At 38.7% G+C, this 17,850-nt stretch overlaps 1 protein-coding gene across 2 annotated transcripts in view; it reads right to left on the bottom strand.

Moving 5' to 3' along the window:
- pola1 (polymerase (DNA directed), alpha 1) overlaps nt 1–17,850 on the bottom strand; it is a 64,574-nt gene that overhangs the window by 12,776 nt on the left and 33,948 nt on the right. For both annotated transcript variants that reach the window (XM_030123836.1, XM_030123835.1), the window contains exons 34-35: nt 15,506–15,637; nt 3,396–3,512 (exon numbers count right to left, since the gene is read on the bottom strand). In XM_030123836.1, the coding sequence (XP_029979696.1) occupies nt 3,396–3,512; nt 15,506–15,637 (249 nt within the window). The remainder of the gene's footprint in view (nt 1–3,395; nt 3,513–15,505; nt 15,638–17,850) is intronic.

Raw genomic sequence — 17,850 nt, 5'->3', positions numbered from 1 at the left:
AATCTTTACTAGGCAAACACGGCGGGAAACAAAGGCATTTAACTGGTGCTCTCGCCCGCAAGCCTCCAACGATTCAGCACCGGTAATTTCTCCCCATTGAAAGGCATAATTGCCTGCTATTTGAAGATATTCATGCTCAATTTTTGAAATTAATTTCAATTGGGGGGAAATGTAGAAATGTCAGCTCCAGTGAAAGGGATTTGATTTCAATTATCCTCGCTCAAAGGACTGTGATTTCCAAATACACTTAAGCAAAATTATGACAAGAATTTTTGTTCGGCAAAATTCAGTGTTTAAAGAGCGATTAGGCGATAATGGGGCAGCTTTGAGCCGGCAGTGAATGCAGCCGTCTCCCTCTGAAAGGCACTCAATTATCTCTGATTGCTCCCGCTATAATGTATCAAATAGAGATACCTGCTATTGCCGTAATTTGTGTGAAAATTAACATGCTGCAATTTCCACTAGAGGGAAAAAGGGAGCTCTAATGGGCGCCTGAGCGTACATCAATAAAACGAGGGGAGAAAAAGAGAGAGACCAAAAGGGAGGGTGAGAGGAGGAGAGAACGAGCAAGGCAGGAGAGGAGAGAATGAGTGTAAGAGCTAAGGAGGGAGGGGAGAGAAAGAAAATGAAAAGAAAGGAGCAGGAGGAGAAAGCATTGAATAAAAGGGGAAGAAAAGGAAAGTCAGGACAGAGATCTGAGACAGGGTGAGGAAAAAAAAAAAGCCTATTTGAGTTAAGCGCTGTAGAGGGAGAAGAGATGAAGAGAGAGGGAGAGAGGAAGAGAAAGAAATTTAATTTACTGAAAATATTACAAATTGCACCTGTGCATAACTCCCCCAAATTACCAACCAATCAAGGCAGAGTGCCTATTACTCTCCCATTACATGGAGATCAGATCACGCTCTGAATCTGTGTCCAGAGAGAGAGAGAGGGTGAGAGAGAAAGAGGGAGGGGGAGAGAGGAAGAGGCAGAGTGAGCGAGACGGATAGAGGGAGGAGAGAGGAGAGGCAGCACCCACAGCGATGGTAAATGTACCATGATGCAAGAGAGAAAAGGGAATGAGAGTCACAAACATGACGCTCCTTTACAGAAGCTCTGGCACAAACAAGTGTTTTTCAACACCCGCAGGAACATTTCTACATTTAAAGTGCAGCATAGGCGAGGGAGAAACCCTGATCATCTATCTGACTGGGGCTGATATCAGTGAAAATCTGCAATGGTATTTACAAATACACATTTAAACATAATAATACAGAGGGAAAGTTTCCAACATCCATAACATAAAAACAGATAACTGGGGTCTGGTGAGCGCCTTGCTCACGTTCATTGTAAGTTGTTTGAGCACAGTCAATCTACCACCAGATCAAACAGCCATGAATGGCCTCTTAAGTACTTTGCATAATTGGCAGCAATTTAATATGTAAGCTGCTGGGCTATTAATCTCCATGCTTCAGCTTGGCTCAGACATATCCTAATATGAATCATGTTAGACTAATTCCTCGGAGGAAAATCTGTTTGCATCCCAGAGTGAGGTCAGAGGTTAGGCCAGCTACAATTATGAGGGTTTAAATGTCCTACTGAAGGGCACTTGAGCAGATGCTTGCTGTACGGCCACAGTAGCTTTTCCGATTAACTAGAAAACTTCAGTGTGACTGGAAAAAAATATATAAATATTATTTATATTCAAGGCAAGAGTGTTCAAAATGTTAATTTAATTAAAAGCCTTAATGTAAAATTTAAGCCTAACAATGTGAAGCTTCATCTCCACTGGTATACTGTAATACATATATCAGTAAAATACATACATATCAAATTCTCTAGCAGCACTGTACCTATTCAAAACCATCATCTCATTTCACGCTTTTAAACAGCAGCTAATGGCGGCATCCACATTCAGTGCCACTTGTCAGTGTCATCCCCCATGCTATCAGTGGCTGTCTGTTAGTTATAACATGTTGCTAAAAGGAGCAAACCAGCATTACTGTCAAGGACTGAGATCATTTAACTGGATGGACAGTGTGCCACATCACATCCCTGCTGTAACTTGTCTCTCTGCAGGAAATGAAATGCCAGTTTAACAGGCAGAGGTGAACGCAAAATGGGTTTGGTTTAACATTCAGTATCAATGAATCAATTTGAGTACACATATTTTCATTCATTTATTAATTAGGTAAACAGGTTACCTCTCAGTAGAATAAACACTTTAAAGGCTCACTTATTAACTAAAACAGCGACAATGTAATAGTATTTGGCCATAAATACTGGTTGAAGTGCTAGAGATGTATTGACTGCAAATGTATATCAAATGTGCTCTGTTTGTTCCATTTTGAGGTTTGGAAATGACGCTGCATGATACAGGTATTCAGATTTCTATTATGCATAGCCATTTTCATATTAAAGAGCCACATATATAGAAAGGTCTGCACAGAGGTGAAGAAAAAATAAAAAATATTAGTTGATCTTATTTTAACTTCCTTGCATATCTTAATGCAAAGGAGCTTTACTCATAGTTTGTGATATAACTATTTTCATCCTTTTTGCATCTATTGTGTTTATTCGGAGAATATGTAATGACAGCGGAGAGCTGAAGTTTGTTTTGCACCAGGTAAAATAACGAGAGGGTACAGGTTTTAGGGCAGAGAAAGGTGCATGAATGAGCACTGAGAGTTAAATGTTTTATTCAGCCAGCAGTTTAAAGTGCCATGGCCCTCAGGCACAGCAATGGCCGCCTAAGTGGCTACAGTGACAGCAAAAATTGGTTCTCTGGTTTACAACCTGTCGCCACAGAACGCCAGACACAGCAAAGCAGTCGGGGGGGGTGATGGGAGAGAATGTGCGAGATAAAAAAAAAAAAAAAAAAAAAAATGACAACGGGGAATTAAGGCAACGGTTGAGACGGGAATAGTGAGAACAGGACAGAGAAGGAGAGGACAAAAAATAGATTGAACCGTCACGCTCAAATTGAAAGGGAGAGTGTTTCTTTTAAATCCAGTGGTCAAGCTAACAAAGTGTTCATAAGGCGGCTACCAGCACTAGACAGACAGATGCTTTTAATGGCTAAACTACCATCCAGCTCTTAGTGCCTTGCAGCGTGTGCGCGGACACACTGTCACACATACACACAGAAGACAATATGAGACATCACTTTGATCACAGGGCTGTGGGTGTATATATGGTGAAATGTGACACTAATAAGTAGAGATCTATAGCACACAAGAGGCCAGACTTCAGCTCCATAGCACCATCACCTGGACAAAACATACAGAATTCAGCTGTGTGTGCATTTATCTCACACTCAGCCCAGATTGTGGGTGTCTTTTTGTGTTCGAAACGTGCTCGGACACTCCTTTCAGGTGCAGTTCAGGGGTTTAGCTGTGTCTATGTGTGTGCATCACCTCAGGTCTGAGAGTCGCCCTGGTGCAGGCGGGGCAGATGGGTCCGTGACGGGAGAAGGCGATGGGCAGACGTCTGGTCCTGTTCTGACAAGCCTGGTCCTCACACACCAACCAGCCCTGAAAACACACACAAACCAACTTTACCTCCATGTACTTGAAAAACATAAAAAAAGGACACTTTAAAGAGTCAAAAGTCATGTTGACCTGTGTTAATTTTCCCTTCTTGAAATTCCATTGAACATTTTCCAAATCTAAACACATTTTTAAGAACATTAAAACACAGACACAAATGAACACACTGTAGAAATTAAAAGCTCAAACAAAAAAACATCAGCATTACAAAACATTTATAGCAGCCCCACTGTTGTATGTGATGACTTATTTATAAAATGTGTTCATGTTGCCATTTATTTAATCGATACAGGTGTTGTTAAAATTGACAAAAAAACTTTTGTTGCTTCAAGACACTTTAAAAACTGTTTCTGGTAATGAGGGAAATTGTTGCTTCTATTTAGCCACTCTAATTCAGCACAACACAAGTGACAACAAAAGTAGTTGGAGGAAAGAAAGAGAAATTGTAACATGAAAAACAAGTGCAAAATGGGCATAGGCGACGTTTACATCTGACTTCACATCCCACCCATGTCTTTACATCTGAATGTATCCTCAGCTGCTGTGTGTCACGGTCCTGCTCCGCGAGCGCTTGTCAGACAGGCAGAGCAGTGGACAGCCAAAACGGCAGTAGTTAGGACCCCCTGGGGTGAGGTAGTGACCCTGGGCAGGTGCTGTGGTCTAACCCTCTCAATCTCTGTGTATTATTCTTCAAACCCCTCCACCCCCTCTGCTTCTTATGCCCTGTCATTACTAAGGGGGCTTTAAAAGGGAGGGAGTTAATGCCCAACTAATGACAGAGCATAAGACCCACCACCATCAACGCCTTTGCTTCTTTCTTCCATCTATCCATCCTCCCTCCATCAAATCACTCAAAACAAACCCCATTCAAAATCAGAGCAGCTGCCATTCTATAGAAATGCAACATCATGTGGATGGGCTCATTGATTCCTATGTTCTTTATTGTCGAGTCTCCTGATCAGCTTTTTTCACTCAATATAACCCAGTTTCCACTGTGAGGAAAACTTCCTTTTTCATGCCAAGAACCAACCAAATATGCAGAGATGTCACATGAGCGAGCACACAAATGCATTTATGGAGATTTCTGAAAAACCTGCATGGATGGGAAAACAAACCATCACACAATCATACCACACTTATTAGGATGTTTTCAGTGTCCATTAAAAAAAAAAAAAACAAAATCACTCCCGCCTGAACTTTTTCATGTTTTTTAACTCTGATGCACAGACAGTATAATTAAGCTGTGACACTGATCAGCAGATAAATACTCTGCAAATTAATCTAAATTAAGTGCCTTATACTTGATTGCTCAAGTATGCAACCTCTTTCAGGTCCATATTTAGTTGAGGCACCTTTGACAGCAATTACATCCTTCAGTCGAAGGGGTTTGCATCACCTTAACACACCTGGACGCAGCAACTCCACCTCCTTTGTTCTTTACAAAACTGCTCAGAGCCTGTCACATGTCAGTGACGTCGACTCAGATGGTGAGTTCATCCACAGACCACTGGGTCGACTGAGGGCTGGATTTTACATGAAGGGTACATGAGCTGCATTTATATAGTGTTTTTCTATCATACTGATGCACAAATGACTTTACAACAGCTGTGGCAGCTCTCCCCTGCCTACAGTGTCTGCCTGAGGGCACCTCAATACAAGGAGATAAGAATAGCACCAACAACCCTGCAGTTTGTGGGTGATGACCCCTCCTGTTCCACGGCTGTACCTCAATGCTGGATTTAACAGAGATGCATAGATCCACTTTTGTAGATCAGTTCCCAATGCTTGACTTTAGATATATGCTAATGTATTTTTTCATGTAATACTTCTGCAGATTGCTAATAAAACTGTACAATGTAGAATTATGGCTGGGCGATAAAACGATAACGATTTATATCGCGAAATAACTTTTCCTTGAAAGAAATATGAGACATGCTCGATACAATTTAGACAGAATTCATTCGTCCATGTTTTCATAGACATAAGAACAGCCAATCATAATTAAGTAGCGCTGCACCGAACCAATCACCCTAGAGCCACATCAAGTTAGGTTGACACACACACACAGCACAGGCGTAACAGCCAGCCACAGCACACACACTAATGTTTGGGCTGCAGTGGGAGGTCATGACTGTTCTCTCAAGAAAATGTGACCGAGACAACCGGGTCCCTGAAAAGCAGGGTGCGAATCCTTTCATACTGAACTGTTTTTTGTATTGAACCAGCTTCGGTTCAATAAAATACGGAAGAGTATCGAACGAATACATGTAGCTTATGTGAAGAATGCAAATGCTCGCCTTTCCATAAGTTTCTCTTTTGGTTTTACGCCAGTTATGGCAGTTAAGGAACACACCCCCACATACATACCTCCAGTATTGTTTGGTGAAGATGGTCTGTTTTGTTTGTGTTCTCTCTTAAAACTTGAAAGCTTTTTCCTGCTGGTCAGACTTTTAGTTTAGTTTTAAATATATGTACCTGTTTTATTTATCTGAAAAAGCTGTCATGTTCAACCTCTGACAGAAAATAAATATTTAAATCAAAAAAAACTTTCTGATGTCTTCACAACTAACTTATGAGTAAGAGAAAATTTAAGCTTGACAAAAATAGAGATTTTATTTATATCGTGATACATGCTCATATCATCCAGTTCTATGTAGAATGTAGAAAAATTTTGTGTTTCAGGACAGACATGTTGAATTATCCAGTGGCTACTATTTCATGCTGTTGTGGACCGTCCCATGTTAAGTTACAGTGGGTTCATGGTCTGACTTGCTGGTGGTACTCCACCAGATTAAAGGACAATATTTCCACCGCACAGTGGCAGGACTGTCATTCTCCTTTCATTTACTATCTGTGCATTATTGCTCTGAAAGTCCATCTTTCAACATTAAAGAACAACCAACTTTGATCTCCATTTAAATGCTGAAAATGACACAAATCTTTGACTTCTTTTGTGGGGATTTAATCATTTTAATATCATGACATACCTTCTCAACTTTCTCCAACTAGTCAAATGACCCAGACAACCTTCACTCCGCTTCTAGAACGATAGTGGAGGGTGTCTGATCCACCCAGAGCACTGGCACAGTATTAACCCACAAAGACCCAGCCCTACTTTTGTGTCAGTTCCCGAATGAATTTTTCTCTCTGTTCAACCTTTCTCAAGTGATTTATCACAGTTCATTATGATATTATCTTCTGTACTTTGCATTTACTATGCATCATGTATTTTCCTATATTCAATTTCCTATACCTGATTTAGATGTTCATGAAAGCTCAGAATAAATTCAAAGGTTATTATATCAAAACAGAGAAAACTGAAGAAAAAGTGAGTTTTTCAGCAAATGTATCATTAATTTAACAGAATCCAAGTGTGTCCATCCACTGTCATTGATCAAACTTCATATGTTTTACTGGCAAATCAATGTTGTAGAAGATGATGGTGTTTCCATGTTCACTACGGCACCTCTGAACATCCAAATGGGTCATATCTGAAAAGACGACAAACTGCATTTTACACTATTTACATGTATTAATAGAATTTGTGAATGAACAGATATTAAACATTTTAAAACAGTAGATACTTTTGGTCGCCAGTGGAAGTTTGGGTCTTCATGGGTGAATGACATGCTCCACTTGCATTTTCAACTTTAGATTTATGGAACACAAAATATATAAAGTACTGGACATCCCTGCAGATTTGTTCAGTAATTAACTTATTAGCATGTGCTATAGTATCTTGGCTATGGGTTTAAAATTTCATGACATACTTATTATTACACATTTACAAATTTATTGGGGACCCCAGTCTGATATTAGAATTACATAAGTAGTTTATTTTTTTGAGTCATCTGATGTAGTCAGTGAAAATCCTAAGCAAATGGCAAATAATGGCAAATAACAAACCTCACGATTCAGTAACAAGTACGTATTACACATTAAAGATGCTTTTTATGAAATCAAACAGGAGATGGGGTAGAACGTAGACCGGAAAAAGCCCTGGAAGTCGTTGATTTCACACTCACACAAACAACACACACACAGCCAATCTCCTCCAAATGAAAACCAAACACACACATATGTCCCAAATCAATTAGAAAGCCCTGCAGTTCACAGCTTTACCCACAAATACCAGCTCCGGGACTAATTATCTAAACACCTCTCCTGCTCTTGCACAAAGAACCGGGCATTATGGGAAATGAGGTTGCTTCACCATCTCTGATAAAAACATATGCAGGACAATGGATCACAGTGGCAGCAGATAAGGAGTATGAGAGTGAGGGAGGCTGTTTGATCTGATTTTTTTTTTTTTTTTTGTATGTGTGGTTTTCTTATGACACAAGCTTTGGCACACATGACGGTTCCCATGGGTGTCACATGCGCAGACACACTACAGTTAGTGTGAGTGCAAACATATTAATCGTTTCCAATTCACATCCGTAAAATGAATTAATAAGACACACAGCACAGCCTGAGAAGGTTGGAACCCAAACCAATGCGATAAAACCAGACAAAAAAAAAAAAAAAGACACTAAACCTGAGTGAGGTAGGTATAATATATAAGAACTAAAAAAGGAAGAGAGAGACAGGAGAAAAATGAAAAAGAAAAAAAAAAACATCTAATTGAGGCAGTTTGCTGAAACGAGGGAGGGGGGTGGTGGTGTACAGTGGGACGTGAGAGAATAAAGGCTCATAATTGCATAATTATAGCAGTGGATACCTGACACACTGAATGCAGACGTCAAATGAGTTCCACATAATTTAACCAAACAGAGGCAAGACCAGGCCACGACAGGGCCCACCGCGAAATATACCCTCTCTCTCCTTCCTCATCTTTGTTCATGTATTTAACACTCATCTCTTCCAGCTAGCTCCAAACTGCTCTCTCAGATTCTTCCACTTTAGCGTCGGATACTTCAACATCCTGCGGCGGTGGGTCAAAGCGAGCAGCTGCTGCAGACCCTTCAGACTAGAACTAAAACAATTAGGAGAATAAGAAGTTAAATTAAACCACGGGGACTCTGATAAGTGATTAATTGGTCAAACACAGCAAAAAAAATGTACTTATTAAGACAGTCAAAAAGCAGTAGTTATAAGTCCGGTAGCATGTATGCAGTTTTCACTTTCTGTTTTCCCTTCAATGAGAAATTAATTCATGAATAACAGATAAATTCATTGATGATGAAAGCAGTTAAATTGGTGCACTTCTCTGAATTAAGGCATTGTAATACAACATTAGAAGGGTTTAAATTCAAAACCATCATAAATTTAAAATTTAAAAAGAAAAAAAAAAATCAGCAGAAGAAAGTGTTAATTTATGCCTTTTCATTTACTGCTGTTAAGACAATATTTAAGTGATAGTTAAACAAATTATATGACTTATTTCAGGATGCAAAATTGCAAAAAATCTTGGCAGATCCTGCTATTTATAGTGACATTTTGCCCAGTACCAGATACCAAAGCTGGTGTTATTTTCAGGTATTTGAAACCTCTTTATAAAGAAACATTCATTATAAGTTAATAAAAAAAAGTCTGTCAGCCCTTCAAATTATATTAAATGATCACAAGCATAAGAATTATTTTTAAAAAAAACAACAACAAAAACAAAGTCCAACAGATCGATATCTGTAACTGCCATCAGTGTGATATCTTACATGCCCATACTGATATTGGCCAATATCAACAAATATCAGCCGATTCTCATGTCCAGACATCATACTGGTGCATCCTAGATTTCATCATGCACATATAATCCACATAAAATTCAGTTCATAGGTGGAAACAGGTCAATACACTACTTCCTGTCTGAAAATCTTCCTGAGCTTTTCCACCTTGATGCTCATGTGGAGTCAGCTGTTTCAGACACTTTCTATCATGAAATTTTTTTAATCAATATAAATGTCCTCTAACCTTTAAAGTCAATGAACCAAACCTTGTTCATTTTCCAACAGGTAACTGAAGCCATTACATTGCTCCATGAAACACCATGTTTGTTAGGAAACATCTGATGTTCATCTGTTACCGCTGCCACAATCGCCTTGTATGTCTGGATGTGAAATAACATGTTAAAAACAAAGCACTGTCTCTCAATAACATAAGATGGCCAAGATGGACACAGAGTCACTACTATTGTTGTTTGAGTCTGGTTAGTTCGATGAACACTTCAGGGATTTAGTTCCCTGTGGAAAAGACAGTGTGATGGCAAAGTCAACCAGCACAGATATTTTAAATACAGCACACATTTAATATGATACCGATTTGTTTCGATGAGATGGTTTTTCATGATAAAGTTGTACAAACCCCACCCCTTACATGTATTGTAGCTTATTTTGGCATCAATCCAGTTGATGTCATCATATCTATATGTGTGGTGATGTCAGCATATCAATTGCCTCTATATATGTGGCAAGTTTGAAGTAAACTGAAACAAATTTGATGTTTTTATAGAGATTTGAACTTTCACCTGCAAATGGGAGATGAAAAAATATGGGGAAAAAAAATCATAAAAAACTTTAATTTTGACCTACTTTTTCCAAAATGTAACCAAATCTTTTCTAGGTCTCTAGCAATCTATAAACACAATTTGGTATAAATTCAACAAATAGTTTTGCTGCTACAGACATGTGAAATTTCACCCATTATGAGTAAATGGGAAAAAAAGACATAAAAAAATTCATAAAAAATTTTAATGTTGACATACATTTCCCAAAATGTAATGACATCTATTCTGGATCACTGGCAATCGACAAACCCAATTAGGTACGAATTCAACCAATAGTTTACTGTTACAGATATTTGAAATTTCGCCCATTATAAGTGAATGGGGAAAAGAAGATTTTTAAAACTCATAAAAAATTTTTAACATGGACCTACTTTTCTCAAAATGTAATGAGATCTATTCTGGGTCAGTGGCAATCTATAAACTCAGGTTGGTATGAATTCAACCAATAGTTTTGCTGCGAACCAAAAACAATACCCCTTGCCTCCCCTTTTGGGGTGGGGTAAAAATCAGGCACTCACATGGTTCTGCAGGGGCATCTCCTGTCCCTGAACTACTGTCACAAGTCCACTTATTGCCCTCTCTCTGAATTTGTGGCACTTTTCAAAGCGGTACACTGGGTAGAATTAGACCCACAATGGGGTCAATTTATAGAGTTGGTTCATTGTTTCAGCATTGCCAGACGTGGTGTTTCATGCAACAACAAACATTACTTTAAACTCTTGTCTCTTTGTCAATCATTTGTTTCTGCAGCTCTTCATGGTGGTGTTTAGATTACTTTCCTTATCGGTCCACACACGCAGGCATGAAAATTGTTCACTGAATCAGTTTCCATTGCACTTACTCACATTTATCCTCTAAGACTGTTGGTCTGTAAATGCTTCGACTGATTGTATACGTTTTTCTGTTTGCAAAATGCTTTTATTATTGTAAAACTGTAACGGTGTGACTGTACTGCTGCCGCCTCAGCCAGGTGTCCATTGAAAAAGAGATCCCCCATCTCAATGGGACAAACTTAGTTAAATAAAACTTAAATAAAATTAAAAAAAAATATCGATACATGAATTTTTCCACATCTCTTAAGCGTAAAAAAACATTTATTTTCACATTTTTTGGCATTTCCACTGGGGTTTTGGGGTGAGTCGGTTTAAACTTCATTGTCCACATAGTAGAAAATTGCCTTTTGTTCCACGCACTGAAATAGGATATACCTAAAAGAGACAAAGCTTGCAGAAAAACATAATCAGTGAAAAAGTCAGTAAAAACTAGAGAGCTTGGGTTTCACTTACTGGCAATTAATTTAGTTGAACACACTAATCTTGCACCAAGTACAAAAGATTTGTATAGATATTTTCTGTGGATCTTGGAGTTTGAAGGTGCAAACTGAAAATGCAGAAAAAACGCTGGATGGAAATGCACCTACAGCGATGCAGCTTGTCTGACATGACTCCTGCTCTGTGGAATCTACCTGGCCACACACACACACACCACAAAGAGCACTCACTGTTTTTGTGCTTCAGCAGTCAACACTTCCAACTCTGTGAAGTGAATACACCTAAAATCGGTCTACTTCACAAACACGCACAAACTCTTACACTTACACACACACACGCATACACACACACACACACACACACGCACACACACTGTGAATAGAGCTCAAACGGTTCCACTTTGTACCTCCTCCGCTTAATCAAAGCTTCTCTATTCAACAATTTGACCTTTTGTTCAAAACAGGATTATCACCTTCTCTGGTCTTCATTCACCCTTTCTCTCTCTCTCTCCCTCCCCCTTTCTTCTCTTGCCCCTCAGCCCGTTTCCAGGGGCGACCCACATGACGAGGGTAATTGCAATAATTTGTTAAATGCCATGGCAACGGTGGTTAGATGGGAGGGGTTAAAAAAGAAAAAAAAAGGAGAACTGGGTGGTTCAGGAAACAAGCAAATCTCTCATTTTGCCTACGACAGCGGGACGAGAGGAGGAAAGATGACAGAGAATGTGTATGTGTGTGTGAGATGGAGAAAGAAAACGGAGGGATGAACGAGTGTTTGCCCATTCTCAGGGTGCTGGCGTATTGATAATGGTGGGGATGAGGGTGCGGGTGGGGGCAGGAGGTAATTTCACTAATGATTAATGTCTCTGTGGTCTTAGCTCAGGACGCCGACACACATGTACTCATATTTGTGTACACACACACACACACAGGGAGAGAGAGGTGCAGAGCTTTCAGTCTATCGGCCCAGACAAACAGCTCTATTTGAACTCTCCCCCGGCCTGAAAGGAATCCTTAATTACACAATATTACCCCTCTTCATTGCCCCGCTGTGTGTGCTGTGTCCACTGCTGTTCAGCCTCCAGTGGTGTGTGTGCGTGCATGTGTGTGTTGCTGTGTGAGGTGTAAGTATTCAGTGGTAGCAGCTGTTTCACACATCTTGACAAAGGGGTTGAGGGGGACTCGCTCCCCACACATTCACCACACTAATTGATTTCTGTTCAGCACTGTGGGAGAGTAACCCCCGCACACACACACTTTTACAGACAGTGCATTCCACTTACTCGAGACCAAGGTGTTAGAAGCTACCAGTGAGACAGAGAGAAAAAGAGTGGGCCCTCTACAAAGACAACACAGGCATCCAGTTTATTTCAGTCTCGGGCCACTCGTTAGACGCAGAGTACAGTGACGAGCTGCTCTCTGCATTGGTGTGAGTTCAAAAGGGATCTACCCACCAGTAATTATCACTTCCAACACAAACATTAATTCAAGTAACAGTGTTCAGGGAACCTTTAAGATGTGCATTGCTGCACTGTAATGCAAAGAAAGGCAGCAAGACTTTTCTCAGCTTTAGAGAGAAGGGTTCACCCACTCTGCTGCACAAATGTCCAAGTGATCGGATCGTGCACACTTTAATGCAAGATGTGACATATTAAGATTTGATCAATCACAGCATATCGAGAGGTGGTGTTGGATGGGTTTGTCTGTACTCAGCTGACATCCACTGTGCAAGTAAAAGTCAGTGCAGCAACATATTCAAGTATTTTAAATATATCTGAAAACGTCAAAAATCAGGATTGCTTAATACAGTATGTGTGATGCTTCACTGGAACAACACAAAACAACCACTTTTTTTTCCTCAGTGGAAAAACAGATTATTACAGTTTGTATAATCCAGGAGAAATTCATGTTTGTATTTTTAGATCTTGAAAGATTCAATCATCCCTACAGTCAGACAGTGAGCCTGGGGCTTGTTTCTGTGCTTGCTCGTTAAATCATTAACCACAACGTAAAATACGTTAAAGGACACATTTTGCGTTATCCCGTTTCTGGGCTGGCTCGCTAGTTTGTTAACCCCAACACAATGCAAAATGAGTTATCCCGTTTCTGGGCTCGGTTAAAAGTCTGTGCTCGCTAAGCTCTGTGTTACAAGGCTGACCTCTACGTGGACCTCAAACGAGGATATATTCTTGTAGCTTCATTTCACTTCATTTCTGTCATGCATTTCCTCTGAAATATTATTTATATGTGAAAAAGAAGAATTTTAACAGAAGTTTGACAATGTCTTTAATGATATCAGATTTTTCCCCTGGACATTTTGTGGTGATGTAGTTGTTATATGAGTATTGTATTTGTCTGTATTATTTTTCCTTCTGAGTCATTTTTTTCTCACAACATAAGCTCTCTTTCATTCTTGTTTGGGTAATTGCTGATGCTGCTGAGGGTCCAACTACCTATTTGTTTTTTGGTTATCCTGTTTGTCTGCCAAAGCACTGTGTAAACTTGTTATTGTAAGTGGAATACAGCAGAAATAAATATTATAATTATTATCATTGTTATTACAAAGATAGTATGTGATGTTAATATATCTTCAAGTAGAAAAATTAGGGGAACTTCCGTAGAATGACATCTGTTCTCTGTGTAGATATAAACACCTCATTCTAACATAATGAACATTTCTCATATTTGTGTGATCATACAATAATGAAAATATAATTATGAATGAACAACAGTGAAATGCATAAATTTAGCATTCAAAGATGCCTTATAATGTTGGACCAAGGGCCACAAATGGCACTGTTGCATAATTCAAAGTACAATCTGTTAAATTTTGAGAACTTTACAAATGTCTCACTTGAAATGGATCTTTAAGTGTGTGAATGGTGCCACTTGCTCCACGTTTTGTAACATATTGCACATATTACTGCTGTTTACACTGTATGTCCATATGTACATTTTATATTTTATATATTTTATCTTCTAAAGCTATGCACAGTTTGCACAGGGGTGCTTGTTGCAATTCCATTTTATTGTGAGTGTACCTGAACATCTACATGTGACAAATAAAGATCTTGAAAATGACACTAAAATGTTACAGAAAAGACACCATCACAGTGGGAGCTGCTAGTGGAGACGGCAAACTAAAAAAATACCAAACTACATTTGGTCAGTCCTCTTTTATCAGTGAAAGGTCCTCAGATATGGAATATTCTGCCATGAGTAATAAAAACGTCAACAAATGTAGTTTTTAGAAGTAAGTAAAAAATGAGGAACACCCAGTCCCATCAAACACTGATCTAAGCTGCCACTAAGCTCATCATGTTCAGTTGCATACTTTTATTATGCAGCAATGCCTCTATGTATTGTCCCTTTAACTCCAACAAGTACCCATTTATTGATAAGTAGCACACACCACAGAGACACACTATTTGGATGTGCTTCAACTAATCCAGACTGGGCTGCACAGTTTGTATTTATTATTTGTTCTGTGCTGGTTTCATGTTATAGTTTCGTTGCAGTGCGATAAATACACCTTTAACAACAACTACAAATAAATGTAATACATTTTAAGGCCCAAAATTCAGAATTGATTTGTAAACTATTTAGGACCTCACTTTTAGATTTACTGCAAATATTAACATTTTAATTCATGAAAGCAAGTTAATGTCATAACTTAAGCACTGGATTAATTATTGTTTTAAACATCCTTCAGCCATAGTAATCCCCCTTGGTCATTTGTCCATGAGAAGAAGACGCCCAATAAGAAAACATCTGCCAACAGTGCATGTTAAACTGCCTTTAACTTAGAATTCTGAGGAAGAATGGCAATTTAAGTATTTTCATGGATAATGCGTCTCTAAATTTATCCAGTGCTCTTTTCATTTATAAGCATAATGTGCTCTTTGGTTGAAAATGTCAATGCAGGGCCCTGCTGAGGTCTCCCTCATCTTTTGTCCAACATCTTTTGATGGTTTCTCTTACCATGACTACATCGGTTGCGTCCCCCATTGTGTTAAATACACTCCAACCCTTTCACAAACACATCACGGAAGGTCAATTATCACAAGTTGTGGCTTCTTTAGCCATTTGAATTTATGTTCCATCAAGTGAAAGATTAATATATTTAGGAGTTGGTTTATAGATTATGGCAGGTAAAAAAAACAAAACAAAAAAACAAACAAACAGGGAAAACAGAGATATACTCACTGAGTAGTATTTTTTGACGTGGCGACGGATGTCAAGCAGCAGTTTGTTGCTGATTTTCACAGCATAGTCAATTGGACGGCTTCCACAGGGGATGTGACAGCATCGCATCAAACTGGGCTCCAACTTCTGTCCCTGAAAAGGAAAATAAACGCACATCTTTGGGTGACACTGAGGAAAGCTTTATGTTCCAGTAATTTCAGATGTTTTATTCTGATGATCTCATTGTAACTCAACTGAGGAGACTTAAGATAAACTGCAATCAAGACTGTTCCTTTTCCTTCTTTTTAAAAAGGATTTGCTGTTGCAGTTGTGAATACTTGTATAGGGTTGAAGTGGGTTAGAGACAACCGAAACAGATACTAAATGTATAGAGACTAAAAAAGCATATTGAAATCCTGACCTGTCACCTCCACACACACGGGTGAAAATGGGTCTCAAATGGTCTCCTTTAGACAGTTTATATGAATACATATGATCAGTTTCAGCCTCAGATTTCAACGTTAATGGTAGCAGAAGCATTAAACATCCAACTAATACTTCTGCTGGATTAGCGTCATAGCTACTGACAATAAAATCGACAAGAAGGTTTGAGTCTTTGCTTCTTCACCATTTCATGATTCAGTCTCTCAACATGTCAAACATATTTCTACACCATTCTCGAAGCATCTCAATGAACTACACAGTAAATTCTATAGCAGTTTTGTTTCTGCAATATAATCAGTACAACCTCAGCATATAACATCACAAATGCATCTGAAACAGAGCAGTGTATTAGACGTAAAGGCTTCACACCTTCATTACCTATCAAGGCACCTTGAGTAATTACCATAATTTTATAATTAGCTCACAAAATTAAGTGTGATTTGTTCCACATTTGTCCAAATGAATGATTTATTTACATTCTAAAACTGATTAATACACTCTCGCCTCAACTGCCCTTCTCAATTAAAGCTGCAAGAACTGAAATCAAGAGGAAAAAAAGTACTGCTTATACATGTTACATTTGATTTTAAAAAACACGGAAGCTGACATGTCTGGCTGTAGATGATTTACATAATTCATTTAAATATTTTAACAAAGTCCTTATATTCCTTCTTTTATACTTGCCTTGTACTTTTGTGTATGTCTATTTTAGTCACAACCCAGTCTGAAACCTGATTAACTGTGCTGCTGCACTCTTGTAAAAGGGATTTTTAATCTCAATGTGCATCTCCTAGTTAAAATAAATAACATGAAATAATCATACCACAGCTCTCTCCTATTGGTCCAAATCAAAACACTAAATGTAAATAGAAATAACCTGATGTTGTTTCATGCTGCTGTAGAAAAGAGAAGCTATAGAGTCATGAGCAGATTCACCCTTCAGTAGCAACTGGCAGAATCTGATCACCGATTAATAATTACAGCTGTCAATCATGTAATTTACCCTGGTTCTGCATCACAGGGTAGACTTTCTACAGCCTGACAACATAGGCAAGGAGTAAATGCAGAAGTGTTGAACTAGAGTATACTGAAAGCTCAATATGGATTTTTTGATCAAAGATGGCAAAACCATCAAGTACTGCAGGTATAATGCTACTCAAATATATCTAGTTCTTCAGCAACTGCATTTTAACCCATAATCATACATAACACATTGACAATTATATTTAAACATCCATAAAGAACATGATTAGTTTCAACGTGTACAGCCTTACAGCGTCGCTGGGTGTAGTACAATTTAATCTGATTTAACATTAAAGCCTGAAGAAAAACAGGTCAGTATGACCTCAGTACCCCTGAATTGTCCACTTGTCAGCCAGGCTTATAGTTAATACAAAAAAGTAGTCACGGTACATAACTATTACACAAAATATACCCGCTTTAAACACTCGATCCTTTAAACCTGAACTCCATTTAACTGTCGCACTGACAGCAGCAGAGAAAGGTTTCTACAGAGAAGTCAACGACGCACAAATGTGCATGTGACACCCCCCCACACAGCCACTCAGTTTTTCTGTTTGCCTACATCATTCCTCTTTGGAAAAAACGGCAGTTTAAGTCAATCACCTAATGTAACTCTCCTAATATGCAGCTACACAAATTAACTCAATATCCATTTCAGTCCCTCATCTTTTTTTCTTTTCCTCTCTCTTATGTTTCTTTATTTCCAGTTTGATAGCAGCATAACTCCCCTTTCTCCACAACCTCCTCCCCTCCTGCTTTATTTTTTCCTTCCTCTTTCATCTCACTTGTTTCATCCTGAACTTTAACGCCAGGCAGAATATTCCCTCCCAAACAAGCCTTGTCCATGAAATTATATACAGCTTACTTATTTTATGACTTCAACTAAAAGATGAAATCAC

This window comes from Sphaeramia orbicularis, chromosome 20, assembly GCF_902148855.1.
Source record: "Sphaeramia orbicularis chromosome 20, fSphaOr1.1, whole genome shotgun sequence".
NCBI classification, from domain to species: Eukaryota; Metazoa; Chordata; class Actinopteri; order Kurtiformes; family Apogonidae; genus Sphaeramia; species Sphaeramia orbicularis.
The sequence above is the reverse complement of the archived record's forward strand: the minus strand, read 5'-3'. Positions and strand labels throughout refer to the sequence as shown.